General features: G+C 38.2%; 1 protein-coding gene across 1 annotated transcript in view; it reads left to right on the plus strand.

Moving 5' to 3' along the window:
• tecpr1b (tectonin beta-propeller repeat containing 1b) overlaps positions 1-13,521 on the plus strand; it is a 42,846-nt gene extending 29,325 nt beyond the window's left edge. The window contains exons 16-25 of the mRNA XM_051888694.1: positions 3,225-3,303; positions 3,384-3,480; positions 3,644-3,723; positions 3,808-3,864; positions 5,110-5,284; positions 7,761-7,896; positions 8,389-8,481; positions 9,454-9,560; positions 12,612-12,731; positions 12,945-13,521. Coding sequence (XP_051744654.1) covers positions 3,225-3,303; positions 3,384-3,480; positions 3,644-3,723; positions 3,808-3,864; positions 5,110-5,284; positions 7,761-7,896; positions 8,389-8,481; positions 9,454-9,560; positions 12,612-12,731; positions 12,945-13,064 — 1,064 coding nt within the window. The 3' untranslated portion in view covers positions 13,065-13,521. The remainder of the gene's footprint in view (positions 1-3,224; positions 3,304-3,383; positions 3,481-3,643; positions 3,724-3,807; positions 3,865-5,109; positions 5,285-7,760; positions 7,897-8,388; positions 8,482-9,453; positions 9,561-12,611; positions 12,732-12,944) is intronic.
• Positions 13,522-13,653: the final 132 nt, after the last annotated feature.

Below are 13,653 nucleotides of genomic sequence, written 5' to 3' on the forward strand. Positions count from 1 at the left end.
CCAATGAGGTTCATTCTCGTGTTGCGCAGCACGTTTGAGCTTCATCAAGAACCAATGAGGTTCATTCTCGTGTTACGCAGCACGTTTGAGCTTCATCAAGAACCAGTGAGGTTCATTCTCGTGTTACGCAGCACGTTTGAGCTTCATCAAGGACCAATGAGGTTCAATCTCATGTGCTACGCAGCATGTTTGAGCTTCATCAAGAACCAATGAGGTTCAATCTTGTGTTACGCAGCATGTTTGAGCCTCCGCAAGAACCAATGAGGTTCATTCTCGTGTTACGCAGCACGTTTGAGCTTCATCAAGGACCAATGAGGTTCAATCTCATGTGCTACGCAGCACGTTTGAGCTTCATCAAGAACCAATGAGGTTCAATCTCGTATGTTGCGCAGCTTGTTGAGCTTCTGCAAGAACCAATGAGGTTCATTCTCGTGTTACGCAGCACGTTTGAGCTTCTACAAGAACCAATGAGGTTCATTCTTGTGTTACGCAGCACGTTTGAGCTTCATCAAGAACCAATGAGGTTCATTCTTGTGTTACGCAGCACGTTTGAGCTTCATCAAGAACCAATGAGGTTCATTCTCGTGTTACGCAGCACGTTTGAGCTTCCACAAGAAAGAATGAGGTTCATTCTCATGTTACGCAGCTTTTTGAACTTCCACAAGAACCAATGAGGTTCATTCTTGTGTTACGCAGCATGTTTGAGCTTCATCAAGAACCAATGAGGTTCATTCTCGTGTTACGCAGCACGTTTGAGCTTCATCAAGAACCAGTGAGGTTCAGTCTTGTGTTACGCAGCACGTTTGAGCTTCATCAAGAACCAATGAGGTTCAATCTCGTATGTTGCGCAGCTTGTTGAGCTTCTGCAAGAACCAATGAGGTTCATTCTCGTGTTACGCAGCACGTTTGAGCTTCTACAAGAACCAATGAGGTTCATTCTTGTGTTACGCAGCACGTTTGAGCTTCTACAAGAACCAATGAGGTTCATTCTTGTGTTACGCAGCACGTTTGAGCTTCATCAAGAACCAATGAGGTTCATTCTCGTGTTACGCAGCACGTTTGAGCTTCCACAAGAAAGAATGAGGTTCATTCTCATGTTACGCAGCTTTTTGAACTTCCACAAGAACCAATGAGGTTCATTCTTGTGTTACGCAGCATGTTTGAGCTTCATCAAGAACCAATGAGGTTCATTCTCGTGTTACGCAGCACATTTGAGCTTCATCAAGAACCAATGAGGTTCATTCTCGTGTTACGCAGCACGTTTGAGCTTCATCAAGAACCAATAAGGTTCATTCTCGTGTTACGCAGCACGTTTGAGCTTCATCAAGAACCAATGAGGTTCAATCTCATGTGCTACGCAGCACGTTTGAGCTTCATCAAGAACCAATGAGGTTCATTCTCGTGTTGCGCAGCACGTTTGAGCTTCATCAAGAACCAATGAGGTTCATTCTCGTGTTGCGCAGCACGTTTGAGCTTCATCAAGAACCAATGAGGTTCATTCTCGTGTTACGCAGCACGTTTGAGCTTCATCAAGAACCAGTGAGGTTCATTCTCGTGTTACGCAGCACGTTTGAGCTTCATCAAGGACCAATGAGGTTCAATCTCATGTGCTACGCAGCATGTTTGAGCTTCATCAAGAACCAATGAGGTTCAATCTTGTGTTACGCAGCATGTTTGAGCCTCCGCAAGAACCAATGAGGTTCATTCTTGTGTTACGCAGCACGTTTGAGCTTTATCAAGAACCAGTGAGGTTCAGTCTTGTGTTACGCAGCACGTTTGAGCTTCATCAAGAACCAATGAGGTTCAATCTCGTATGTTGCGCAGCTTGTTGAGCTTCTGCAAGAACCAATGAGGTTCATTCTTGTGTTACGCAGCACGTTTGAGCTTCATCAAGAACCAATGAGGTTCATTCTTGTGTTACGCAGCACGTTTGAGCTTCATCAAGAACCAATGAGGTTCATTCTTGTGTTACGCAGCACGTTTGAGCTTCCACAAGAAAGAATGAGGTTCATTCTCATGTTACGCAGCTTGTTGAACTTCCACAAGAACCAATGAGGTTCATTCTCGTGTTACGCAGCACATTTGAGCTTCATCAAGAACCAATGAGGTTCATTCTCGTGTTACGCAGCACGTTTGAGCTTCATCAAGAACCAATGAGGTTCATTCTCGTGTTACGCAGCACGTTTGAGCTTCATCAAGAACCAATGGGGTTCATTCTCGTGTTACGCAGCACGTTTGAGCTTCCACAAGAAAGAATGAGGTTCATTCTCATGTTACGCAGCTTGTTGAACTTCCACAAGAACCAATGAGGTTCATGCTTGTGTTACGCAGCAAGTTTGAGCTTCCACAAGAACCAATGAGGTTCATTCTCATGTTACGCAGCAAGTTTGAGCTTCCACAAGAACCAATGAGATCCATTCTCATGTTACGCAGCACATTTGAGCTTCATCAAGAACCAATGAGGTTCAATCTCATGTGCTACGCAGCACGTTTGAGCTTCATCAAGAACCAATGGGGTTCATTCTTGTGTGTTACGCAGCACGTTTGAGCTTCCACAAGAAAGAATGAGGTTCATTTTCATGTTACGCAGCTTGTTGATCTTCCACAAGAACCAATGAGGTTCATGCTTGTGTTACACAGCAAGTTTGAGCTTTCACAAGAACCAATGAGGTTCATTCTCGTGTTACGCAGCACGTTTGAGCTTCTGCAAGAACCAATGAGGTTCATTCTCATGTGTTACGCAGCACGTTTGAGCTTCTGCAAGAACCAATGAGGTTCAATCTTGTGTTACGCAGCACATTTGAGCTTCATCAAGAACCAATGAGGTTCAATCTTGTGTTACGCAGCACTTTGAGCTTCATCAAGAACCAATGAGGTTCAATCTCGTATGTTACGCAGCTTGTTGAGCTTCTGCAAGAACCAATGAGGTTCATTCTCGTGTTACGCAGCACGTTTGAGCTTCATCAAGAACCAATGAAAATCTGTATTTGACATTATTTTGTTAATTGAAATAATGCTGCAATAAAAAAATTATGAAAATATTTGTACACAGATTTCATGCACAAATTTGTGTGTATGCCCAGTTGGTGAATGTGAACCAGTGTTTTCTTGTTTTCCCAATTGTATTTTCATTTCAAATATGCTTTCATTCAAGATCAGTATGTCAAGTCTTTCTTTCTAAGAACAGTTGCTTCTGCCTGATGTTTGAATCTGTCCAATTTCAGGAAATGAGATAAGTGATGTGAGGAATGTGTACATCTATGAGAACCAGCGCTGGAACCCAATGGCAGGATACACAGACAAGTGAGTGTCATTTCATTTAACCGCTGTGTGGTTGTTTAATATGGCTTCGGCAAACGCTCTGTGCCTCCTCTCTTCCTCAGGGGTCTTCCAACAGATCGTTATATGTGGAGCGACGCTTCAGGTCTGAGAGAGTGCACTAAAGACAACACCAGCCCTCCCTCACTGCAATGGACATGGGTACAAAACCACACTATGAGATCATGTCGTGCTGCTTCTTCTCTCAGAAGATTGTGTTCTGCATCCTGTAGTATTTATAGTGCAGTGTACTTTTGTGTCTTCCCATTTAGAATATTATTTAGATTTATTGTCTGTGAATGATATCTACATCTCGTGCTCACAGGTCTCTGATTGGGCCATAGACTACAGTGTCTCGGGAGGGACAGATAAAGAGGGCTGGCAGTATGCTGCAGATTTCCCCGTGTATGTTGACTTTTGACATATTAATAAACAGTAGCTAGACATTTCTATTTCAAACTAATATTTATATGTTTTATGCTCATACAGGACCTTTCACGGTTATAAGACAATGAAGTATTTTGTGCGGCGCAGACGGTGGGCTAGGTTAGTTCACATTTTTGCTGCTTTTGAACACACTGATTCTTTGATACATGCGTTAACATTAACAGTTTTAGCAATAACATTTTATTTCTCTGTTTATGTTATGTTGGGCAAAAAAATTAAACCACAAACTCCCACAGCAGCCACTATGGAAGCACATTTCTGCCACATAAGAAAAAAATCCTGCTTTTGTAAATCATAATTAATAATGAAATAATGAAATTGACAAAAATCCAAAATGATGACATACTATCATTATGAGATTAAAAAGAATCTAAATTATGACATAGAAAGTTTGAAATTATGAAATACTAAGTAATAATTATAAGATGAAAAGCCAAAATTATGACATAAAAAGTCGAAATTATGACAAAAATTATGACAATGTCATTATGAGATTGAAAAAAACATCAAAATTATGACATAGAAATGTGAAATTATGGCATACTAAGTCAGAATTATAACTTAAAAAAAAGTCAATAGTCAAATTATGACAAAGTTGACATTATGACAAAAATTCTAAACAACTTAAAAAGTCAATTACTTCAAAAATCAATATGACACTAAGTAATAATTCTGAGATAAAAATGTAAAAATTATGTTAAAAGTATAATTATGACAGTCATATTTTTGACTATCTCATAATTCTGATTTTTTTGAAATCTCATAATTGACTTGTCATAATTTCGAATTTTCATCTAATAATTGACGTCATAATTATGACTTAGTATGTCATAATTTTGACTTTATCTCATAATTTCATCTTTTTATGTCAATTATGACAAAAAAAGTCGAATTTATGACTTAGTATGTGATAATTTTGACTATTTCATAATGACTTCTTTGACTTTTTGATATTTTTATCTCATAATTGATTTGTATCATCATTTTGACTTTTTATCTAATAATTATGACTTGGTATGTCAATTTCTACTTTTTTATGTAATAATTTGACTTAGTATGTAATAATTTTGACTTTTTATTTCATAATAATGACTTATTTTGACTTTTTAATCTCATAATTGATTTGTGTCATAATTTTTACTTTGTCTAATAATTATGACTTGGTATGTCATAATTTTTACTTTTTATCATAATTATGACTTGTGTCATAATTGTGATTTTTTTATGTCATTATGATTTACCAGAGCATGATTTGTTTTCTTATGTGGCAGAAATTGGCTTCCATAGCCCCTCTGTATAGGAAAGGATGTAGAAAAGCTATTGCAGAGTTTTTCTTTCTCACAGGAAGTGTAAGATCAGCCTTACTGGCCCCTGGCAAAAGGTTGCTCCGATCCCTCTGACTGACGTCACCATCCTGCCGTGTCTGGCTCAGTGCAGCCTGGAGCAGGTTCCTGTGTGGGCCATCAGTGAGAAGGGAGATGTGCTGTGCCGTCTGGGAGTCACCGCCGACAACCCAGCTGTGAGCGCTAAACCACGTCCCTATCCTAGACACACTCTCACAAAACAGTGCCATTTGTTCACCAACATTTCATTTCATTTGAACAGGTGAACTCAAGAAATCATATTTTCCTACCTCAGGCCCAAATTAATCACCATAGACACTGAGATACCACCAAATCCTGAATGGTGCAAGTCCCAGAATAGTAAAGCCTGGTTGTATCAGTCAGTTTCAGTGTGCCTTGTAAATAAATCTCACATAACTGACAAAATTATTAATAACCCATGACTTTTCTTGAAGTTAAAATCAATGTAAAATGGTTAATAACAGTCTTAACTAGCAAATACATCACACAACATTATTTAGAGTATTTTAAATATACAGGTGCTGGTCATATAATTAGAATATCATCAAAAAGTTGATTTATTTCACTAATTCCATTCAAAAAGTGAAACTTGTATATTATATTCATTCATTACACACAGACTGATATATTTCAAATGTTTATTTCTTTTAATTTTGATGATTATAACTGACAACTAAGGAAAATCCCAAATTCAGTATCTCAGAAAATTAGAATATTACTTAAGACCAATACAAAGAAAGGATTTTTAGAAATCTTGGCAAACTGAAAAGTATGAACATGAAAAGTATGAGCATGTACAGCACTCAATACTTAGTTGGGGCTCCTTTTGCCTGAATTACTGCAGCAATGCGGTGTGGCATGGAGTCGATCAGTCTGTGGCACTGCTCAGGTGTTATAAGAGCCCAGGTTGCTCTGATAGTGGCCTTCAGCTTTTCTGCATTGTTGGGTCTGGCATATCGCATCTTCCTCTTCACAATAAGGTCAGGCGAGTTTGCTGGCCAATTAAGAACAGGGATACCAAGGTCCTTAAACCAGGTACTGGTAGCTTTGGCACTGTGTGCAGGTGCCAAGTCCTGTTGGAAAATGAAATCTGCATCTCCATAAAGTTGGTCAGCAGCAGGAAGCATGAGGTGCTCTAAAACTTCCTGGTATACGGCTGCGTTGACCTTGGACCTCAGAAAACACAGTGGACCAACACCAGCAGATGACATGGCACCCCAAACCATCACTGACTGTGGAAACTTTACACTGGACCTCAAGCAACGTGGATTGTGTGCCTCTCCTCTCTTCCTCCAGACTCTGGGACCCTGATTTCCAAAGGAAATGCAAAATTTACTTTCATCAGAGAACATGACTTTGGACCACTCAGCAGCAGTCCAGTCCTTTTTGTCTTTAGCCCAGGCGAGACGCTTCTGACGCTCTCTGTTGTTCAAGAGTGGCTTGACACAAGGAATGCGACAGCTGAAACCCATGTCTTGCATACGTCTGTGCGTAGTGGTTCTTGAAGTACTGACTCCAGCTGCAGTCCACTCTTTGTGAATCTCCCCCACATTTTTAAATGGGTTTTGTTTCACAATCCTCTCCAGGGTGCGGTTATCCCTATTGCTTGTACACTTTTTTCTACCACATCTTTTCCTTCCCTTCGCTTCTCTATTAATGTGCTTGGACACAGAGCTCTGTGAACAGCCAGCCTCATTTGCAATGACCTTTTGTGTCTTGCCCTCCTTGTGCAAGGTGTCAATGGTCGTCTTTTGGACAACTGTCAAGTCAGCAGTCTTCCCCATGATTGTGTAGCCTACAGAACTAGACTGAGAGACCATTTAAAGGCCTTTGCAGGTGTTTTGAGTTAATTAGCTGATTAGAGTGTGGCACCAGGTGTCTTCAATATTGAACCTTTTCACAATATTCTAATTTTCTGAGATACTGAATTTGGGATTTTCCTTAGTTGTCAGTTATAATCATCAAAATAAAAGAAATAAACATTTGAAATATATCAGTCTGTGTGTAATGAATGAATATAATATACAAGTTTCACTTTTTGAATGGAATTAGTGAAATAAATCAACTTTTTGATGATATTCTAATTATATGACCAGCACATGTATACAGGCAATATGTTTGTACTTATTTGAATTATAGAGTATGGCATGGCCAGTAAAAGTGTGAACATAATTAAATGCTGATAAAAAAAATAAAAAAAAATGAGCTAGAGGTCTTCTCAGGTCCTAAAATCCACAAAATCCAAAAAAAATTTTAAAATGAAAAACCCGACCCGAGACAGACCCGATAAAATTAGACCCTAGTCCGACCCGTCCCGACGGTATCTTACTTTCATTTATTCATGTAGTTATACTTTATATTATTACCTGCTTGATGGATACAAGTTATTTCTGAGTTTGGCTTTCAATTGTGACCAATTGGAAAAATAAATGTGGTAGCTTGATAAAAACCTGTGACCCATGTCTGAGGCACTCGTTGGGTTTTCGGATCCAAGTGGGTCCGTGAAGACCTCTACTATGAGCAATGTGATGAAAAAAGACTATAATGGTGTAATTCCCTAAAACGTCTCTTCTGTCTGTTCTCATGTTGAGTTGTTGTGGTCTTCTAACCTCTGACTCTGTCAAAGCACAGGGCAACTCCTGGCTCCATGTGGGGACAGACCAGCCCTTCAAGTCCATTTGCATAGGAGGAGGCCACCAGGTGTGGGCCATCGCCAGGGACGGTGCCGTCTTCTACCGGGGCTCTGTGTCTGCCCACAATCCAGCTGGTGAGAGGCACCATGATGTTGCGTGACGATTTGGATTTCGAATTTCAGCAACTTGTTGCAGTTTGATAAATGTGATACTGTGCATTTAGAGTGCTTTGAAATTAGACCTTTTTCATTTTGAATTACATTTCATTATGATTACAAGTTGAGTCATGATTGACTAAAAAAAAATCTGACAAAAATGGTTTTAAGTGTTGAAAGTGTATGTTGGGATATGAAAGGTAGCAGGGTTGATGGTTTTACATTTCAGGTGAATATATTAATAAATTATTATCATGACACCGCAGGATGCGGCATATTAGAAGAAGAACTTGCTGACATTCAGTAACTAAAAAAATAAAGTTACTGTGTTCTTGTTTTCAGAAAAATGCCTTATTTACTTATTTAATGTCATTATTTACACATAAAAGAAATGAAAGGCACACCCATTTACTTAAATGACTCATTATGATTTATTTTCATTTAATTGTGTATTTCTTCCATTTTTTTCAGGTGAGTGCTGGTACCACATCCCATCTCCTCCGAGGCAGATGCTTAAACAGGTGTCTGTGGGCAGGACCTCCGTTTATGCTGTGGATGAAAACAGTGAGACAGTTGTTTCCACTCACTTCTTTTGTTATTTGGTTGAATCAAGGGGCCTCATTTATAAAGCGTGCATACGCAGTGTACTTAGAGTGTGCGTACGCTTAAATCCACGGCAACGCTCATATTTATAAAAACGGTCTTTGACGTGGAAAAGTGCTTCGAGCCACGTCAGGGTCTGAGCAGACGTACACACCTTTCCTGTCAGATTTTTTTGGAAATCTAAGCTATTCTTGAAGCTCGCCATTCTAAATTAAAGGATTTGGACGATGGTGATCTTTTATATGTAAATGACATTAATTAGGTGTCGTTTACAACGCGGAGAACTGAAACCATTCAGCTGCGCACAAGTTTAAGATCATTCGTGATTTATAGATTTCACATCTGAAAGAGAGGCGTACGCTAGTTTTCTGTGTACGTTCATTCTATGAATTACATCGGAGTAATGATCGTAACATCAAATATAGGACGGTTTCTGCGCAACATTTTATAAATAAGGCCCAAGGTGTATGGGCTCCTAATAAATCTTTCTTCATTAAGAAGTGTGTCAAGTCAAAGTATGCACATTTTTCTATGTATGAATTGTTTGGAATACCTGGATGGTATATTTGTCAAAATGTGAAGCATGCAAAAGCATTCCAGTGTGATATATGAATATCAGCCCGAATGTCAGTCTTAACTTCCTTGATTTGTTTTGTCTGCCAAAGGTCTTTTCTACACAAACTATGATTAAAAATAACCTTTAATTTCCAAGGAACTAGAAGACACTCACTTAATTAAACATTCAACATGATGACATCAATGTAACACTGTTATTTGAAACGTCTAACGTAGCATACTTTCAAATACTATACAGGAAAATAGTAGACGTATACAATGTGCAGTAAGCAGTTATCAATATGCTGTTCAAAACATTGTACCACATATAAAGCAGATCTCTCTCCAGTCAAGTCTGAGCTCAGTCTGTTTGTGCAGGTAATCTGTGGTACAGACAGGGTTTGACACCCAGCTATCCTCAGGGTTCTGCATGGGAACTCATCTCCAGTAATGTGTGCAAGGTGACTGTTGGACCACTGGACCAGGTTTGAAACCTTAGATTTATTATTTTGATGTGTTGACTGACATACTACAGTGCATGTAATGTACTTGATTATAATTTTAACTTTAGTGTTATTCAATATTACATTTGAAGTTAATATTTTGTACTAAATTGCAACTTCATCATTAAAAATTGTATAATTACAAATATATAGGATCAATAGAAATTATATTAAAGTATATTTTAGTTTACCACAAATGCTTTTCAGTACATTTAGCAGTACAGTTTAACCATATTTCAAAGACAAAAGAATTATGAAATTACAAGTAAAGATGTACTTAACTGGGTCAAAAACTCAATTTCAGCTAACTGCATTCAATGTTTAAACTAATACATTTTCATTTAATTGCAATTAACATGTCTGAAAACATTATTCAGTTCACATTTATTTCTGTAATAAGTACTCTTTTTAAAAGTATGCTAAAGTGTACACTTGGGAAGGTTTTATAATTGCACTATGGTGTTCCTGAAGCATTCTAGTCAAGGCTTTACTAGGCCCCGTTACAGTACTGAGACTGCACATGTTAAAGTTACAGTGCACAGCATAAATGAGTACACCCCCTCTGAACAAATACAAAAGATGTATTTTCTTTATGATCACTAATACAATTCAAGGAACGATGGCAAAACTAAAATGTATTAAACATATACATAATAAAAACTGAGAAATATGCCATTAATAGCCATAAAATAAGTAAATTAGCCAATTTTGTTTAAATTAAGGATTGCAGAAATTAGTACACCCTATATTTAATTCAACAAATGTATAATATTCCAGTACTTAGTATGCCTCCATAACTTTGAATATACTGCTCTGAGTGTACAAGTTCATGACAAATTGTCACATCTGTCCTGTTTAACTCCTGGATGATGAGCTCCTTAAATGCCCTGATCTTTAATGGGGAGTGTTGCTCAACTCGTCTCTACAGAATCCCCCACAGGTGCTCAAGTGTGTTAAGACTGAGTGCAATACATGTCCACAGAAGGTTTTTCACCTTGGGAGAATGCATATCCTCATTGTCATGTTGAAAAAATGCCCAACAATGCAGGGAATGAGGAAAGGGTAACATCTTCTGCTTCAAGTTTTGTATTAAATTACACAATGGTGTGGGAATTCGTGACAGCATTGATAAAGCACAACTCCCTCACACTGTGGGAACCAGGCACTTCTCACTGTACTCCTCCTCTAGCAACACCATAACATTTTGGATGCTATTAGATTCAAAATGATTGATTTGGTCTCATGAGACCAGAGTATTGATTCCCAGAATCTATATTTTGTAAATATGGGCTTTGGAAATGGATAACTGACTTTATTGTGCTTTTGCTACAGGAGGTAGTTCCAGTGAGAACAACAACCATGCTTGTCATTTCTGCAGGCTGCATCTTACTCTGTGAGATAAACAGTCACTCTTTTCATAGCTTTTGCTGGCTCTGAGACACTCGCTTGGTATTTCTCCTGCTCTTTGTCTAGCAAAAAAATCCCTCATCACTAAATGAAAGCTTAAAATGAAGGCCTGATTATTTCAGGGGCCTTGTCACAAGTCCATTGTTTCCGAATTTCTGTGTTACTTTTGCTATATTTTCACACTTAAAACAATGATTTGGTAATCCTCTTGTACCACTGTCCTCTTTTGTGCTAAGAAATGACAGTTTTCTCCCAAGTGGTTCATTGTTGTCAGCATTAAGTCTGAGAATGATTCAGTGGGCTATATAACACTTTTAATTGTCAAGAAATTACTTCTTTAAATGTTTCTGTTCAACATACTTACCTGTTGATCAAACATTGCCTTAAACTTAAAACAACATAAAAATTTTATGCTGTATTTAGTTACTTTTAGGAGGGTATACTCATTTTTGCTAACAACATTTTATCACCTTGATAAGAAAATCTTATTTTCCGGAATAATTTTGACATTCTTCTTTGGTAACTGATTAGAGATATAATGTTCCAGCAAGTCTGCTTAAAGAACCCTAACATGTCTTCTAAGTAATTGAGAAATTGCTGACTTTCAGAAGTTTCAGAGGGGGTGTACTCACTTATGCTGTGCACTGTATGTATGATCTTCTTATGTTATGCAACTGGGGTTATTTTTCTTCGCTAGACAGCGAAGATTATTCTTCTAGACAGGCTTGAGAACTGTGGCCTATTCTTAACTCTTTCCCTGCCATTGATGGAATTTTCGTACAATTACAATGCTTCCCTGCCATTGACAGAATTTTCCGGCTTTCCGTGTTTTCCATTTTACAGTAGGGGCCGCTATTACGCATCTTCTGAAAGAGTACAAAATCTCCGGATCAAAACACAGGCAAAAAGAAGCAGAAACAAGCAATAAAAGCATTGCTTGCGCACGTTGTAGTCTTCGAAAAAACATGATTCTCAGCTTTTTGTTCAAAATTTTTTTTTTATGAAACTTACCCACATTCAAGTGTTGATTTAAAAAAAAAAAAAAAAGAAGAATGCATTAAGCTAGAATAAAATAGTTTTTTGTTTAAAGGCAGAGGCTCTTTTAGATATTCATACAACAATATATTCTGGGGACCATGAAAGTTTTGTGAAAATAATCAAAAATGCTGGCAGTGGCTGGCAACTTTATAATAAAAAAAAAATAAATAAAAAGAAAAACTTGAGTGCAAAGAGTTAAAAGTTTTCTGCCTGGTTTAAATCCTACCTATCAGATCGCTACCACTTTATGTGTGTAAATGACAAGGTATCTGACCTAACAAAAGTATGGTGTTCCACAAGGCTCTATCTTAGGCCCTTTGTTGTTCTCCTTATTCATGCTGCACAGCTCTGTATGCTGGGAACTATTGTTTCCTTTTCTCACTGTTACTTTATACTGCCTTTTCTTGTTATAGAACTAACCTTTCCTCCATCTACACCTTGGAACGCTCCTCCTGAGGTTTACCAGCTCCCTTCCAGATCCAACCCTAATTACCCAAATATGAATAACTTGATACTGGTATAAAACAAAGTTTTACTGGTTTGATGGCTGTGAAACTGGAAAGTGGTTGTGATGTTTTATCTGTCCAGGTTTGGATAATTGCTGATAAAGTGGCAGGTTATCCATTAGAAAGCTCAGGAACTGTATGCCACAGACTGGGAGTGAAGCCCATGCAGCCAAAAGGCCTGAGCTGGGACTTTGGTATTGGGGTAAGTCTAAATTGTGCCTTCCTCTGAAAAGAGTTCCGAAAACTAACTGAATTGATTAGCATCCAAACAATGAAGAAAAAAACAAAAACAACAACCTAACCTCCCATTTTGAAAATAGTGTAATTTATACAAAAGTTAAATAAGGTCTAATTCAGACCTAGTGTCAACACATCTTTACACTGTCTCATTTCTTCAACTAATGCACTTACACAGGGCGGCTGGGAGCACCTGTCTGTGAGAGGGAACTCTTTAGAGGCTCAGCGCATGGCACAGCGCAGTCCAATGCCCAGTCGGACTCAGAGTCAGGTGAACGGGAATGCTGTGAGCTGCTAGTCATTTTGCTCACCCGATACCATCATCATCAACGTCATCATGCTTGACTGCATGTCCCAGCTTGCTGTTCTTAACACCCTTCCTGTCTCTGTGCCCAGTGCCCTTCCAACCAAATGTGACTTTTTTTTTTTTTTTTTTTAATTCTACTTGCCTGAATAACAAACTTTCACTTCTGTGAAAATAAGCTTCTGGGTGTGACTGAACTTCTTTTGATTTCTGTACGTGTTGAATCACCCGACCCACTGATATCACTTTGTTTTGAGCATGTCACATTTTCTTGTTTCTGTAATCTGTAGACACCCATTTTCTGTTATTGGTTTGATTATATTATTTTAAAATAATATAAATAGTCCACTTACATAATCAGAGACAATGCTCTATATGTGGACACAACTTACCTACTGTGTTCTTTCTTTGGACATGTTTTTTTTCTCCAATAAAGATCTGTTAAAAAGCACCAGCTTGTTTTTCTTTGTGAATTCAAGTAAGGAAATTTCAAGTTAATGATAATCATAAAAAAAAAACAGGTTTTCTAAACCCTACCCCATGTGTTCTTGCTCTGACAATCTTTCCCCAAACTCACACCATT

This window comes from Ctenopharyngodon idella, chromosome 3 (assembly GCF_019924925.1).
Source record: "Ctenopharyngodon idella isolate HZGC_01 chromosome 3, HZGC01, whole genome shotgun sequence".
Taxonomy (NCBI): domain Eukaryota; kingdom Metazoa; phylum Chordata; class Actinopteri; order Cypriniformes; family Xenocyprididae; genus Ctenopharyngodon; species Ctenopharyngodon idella.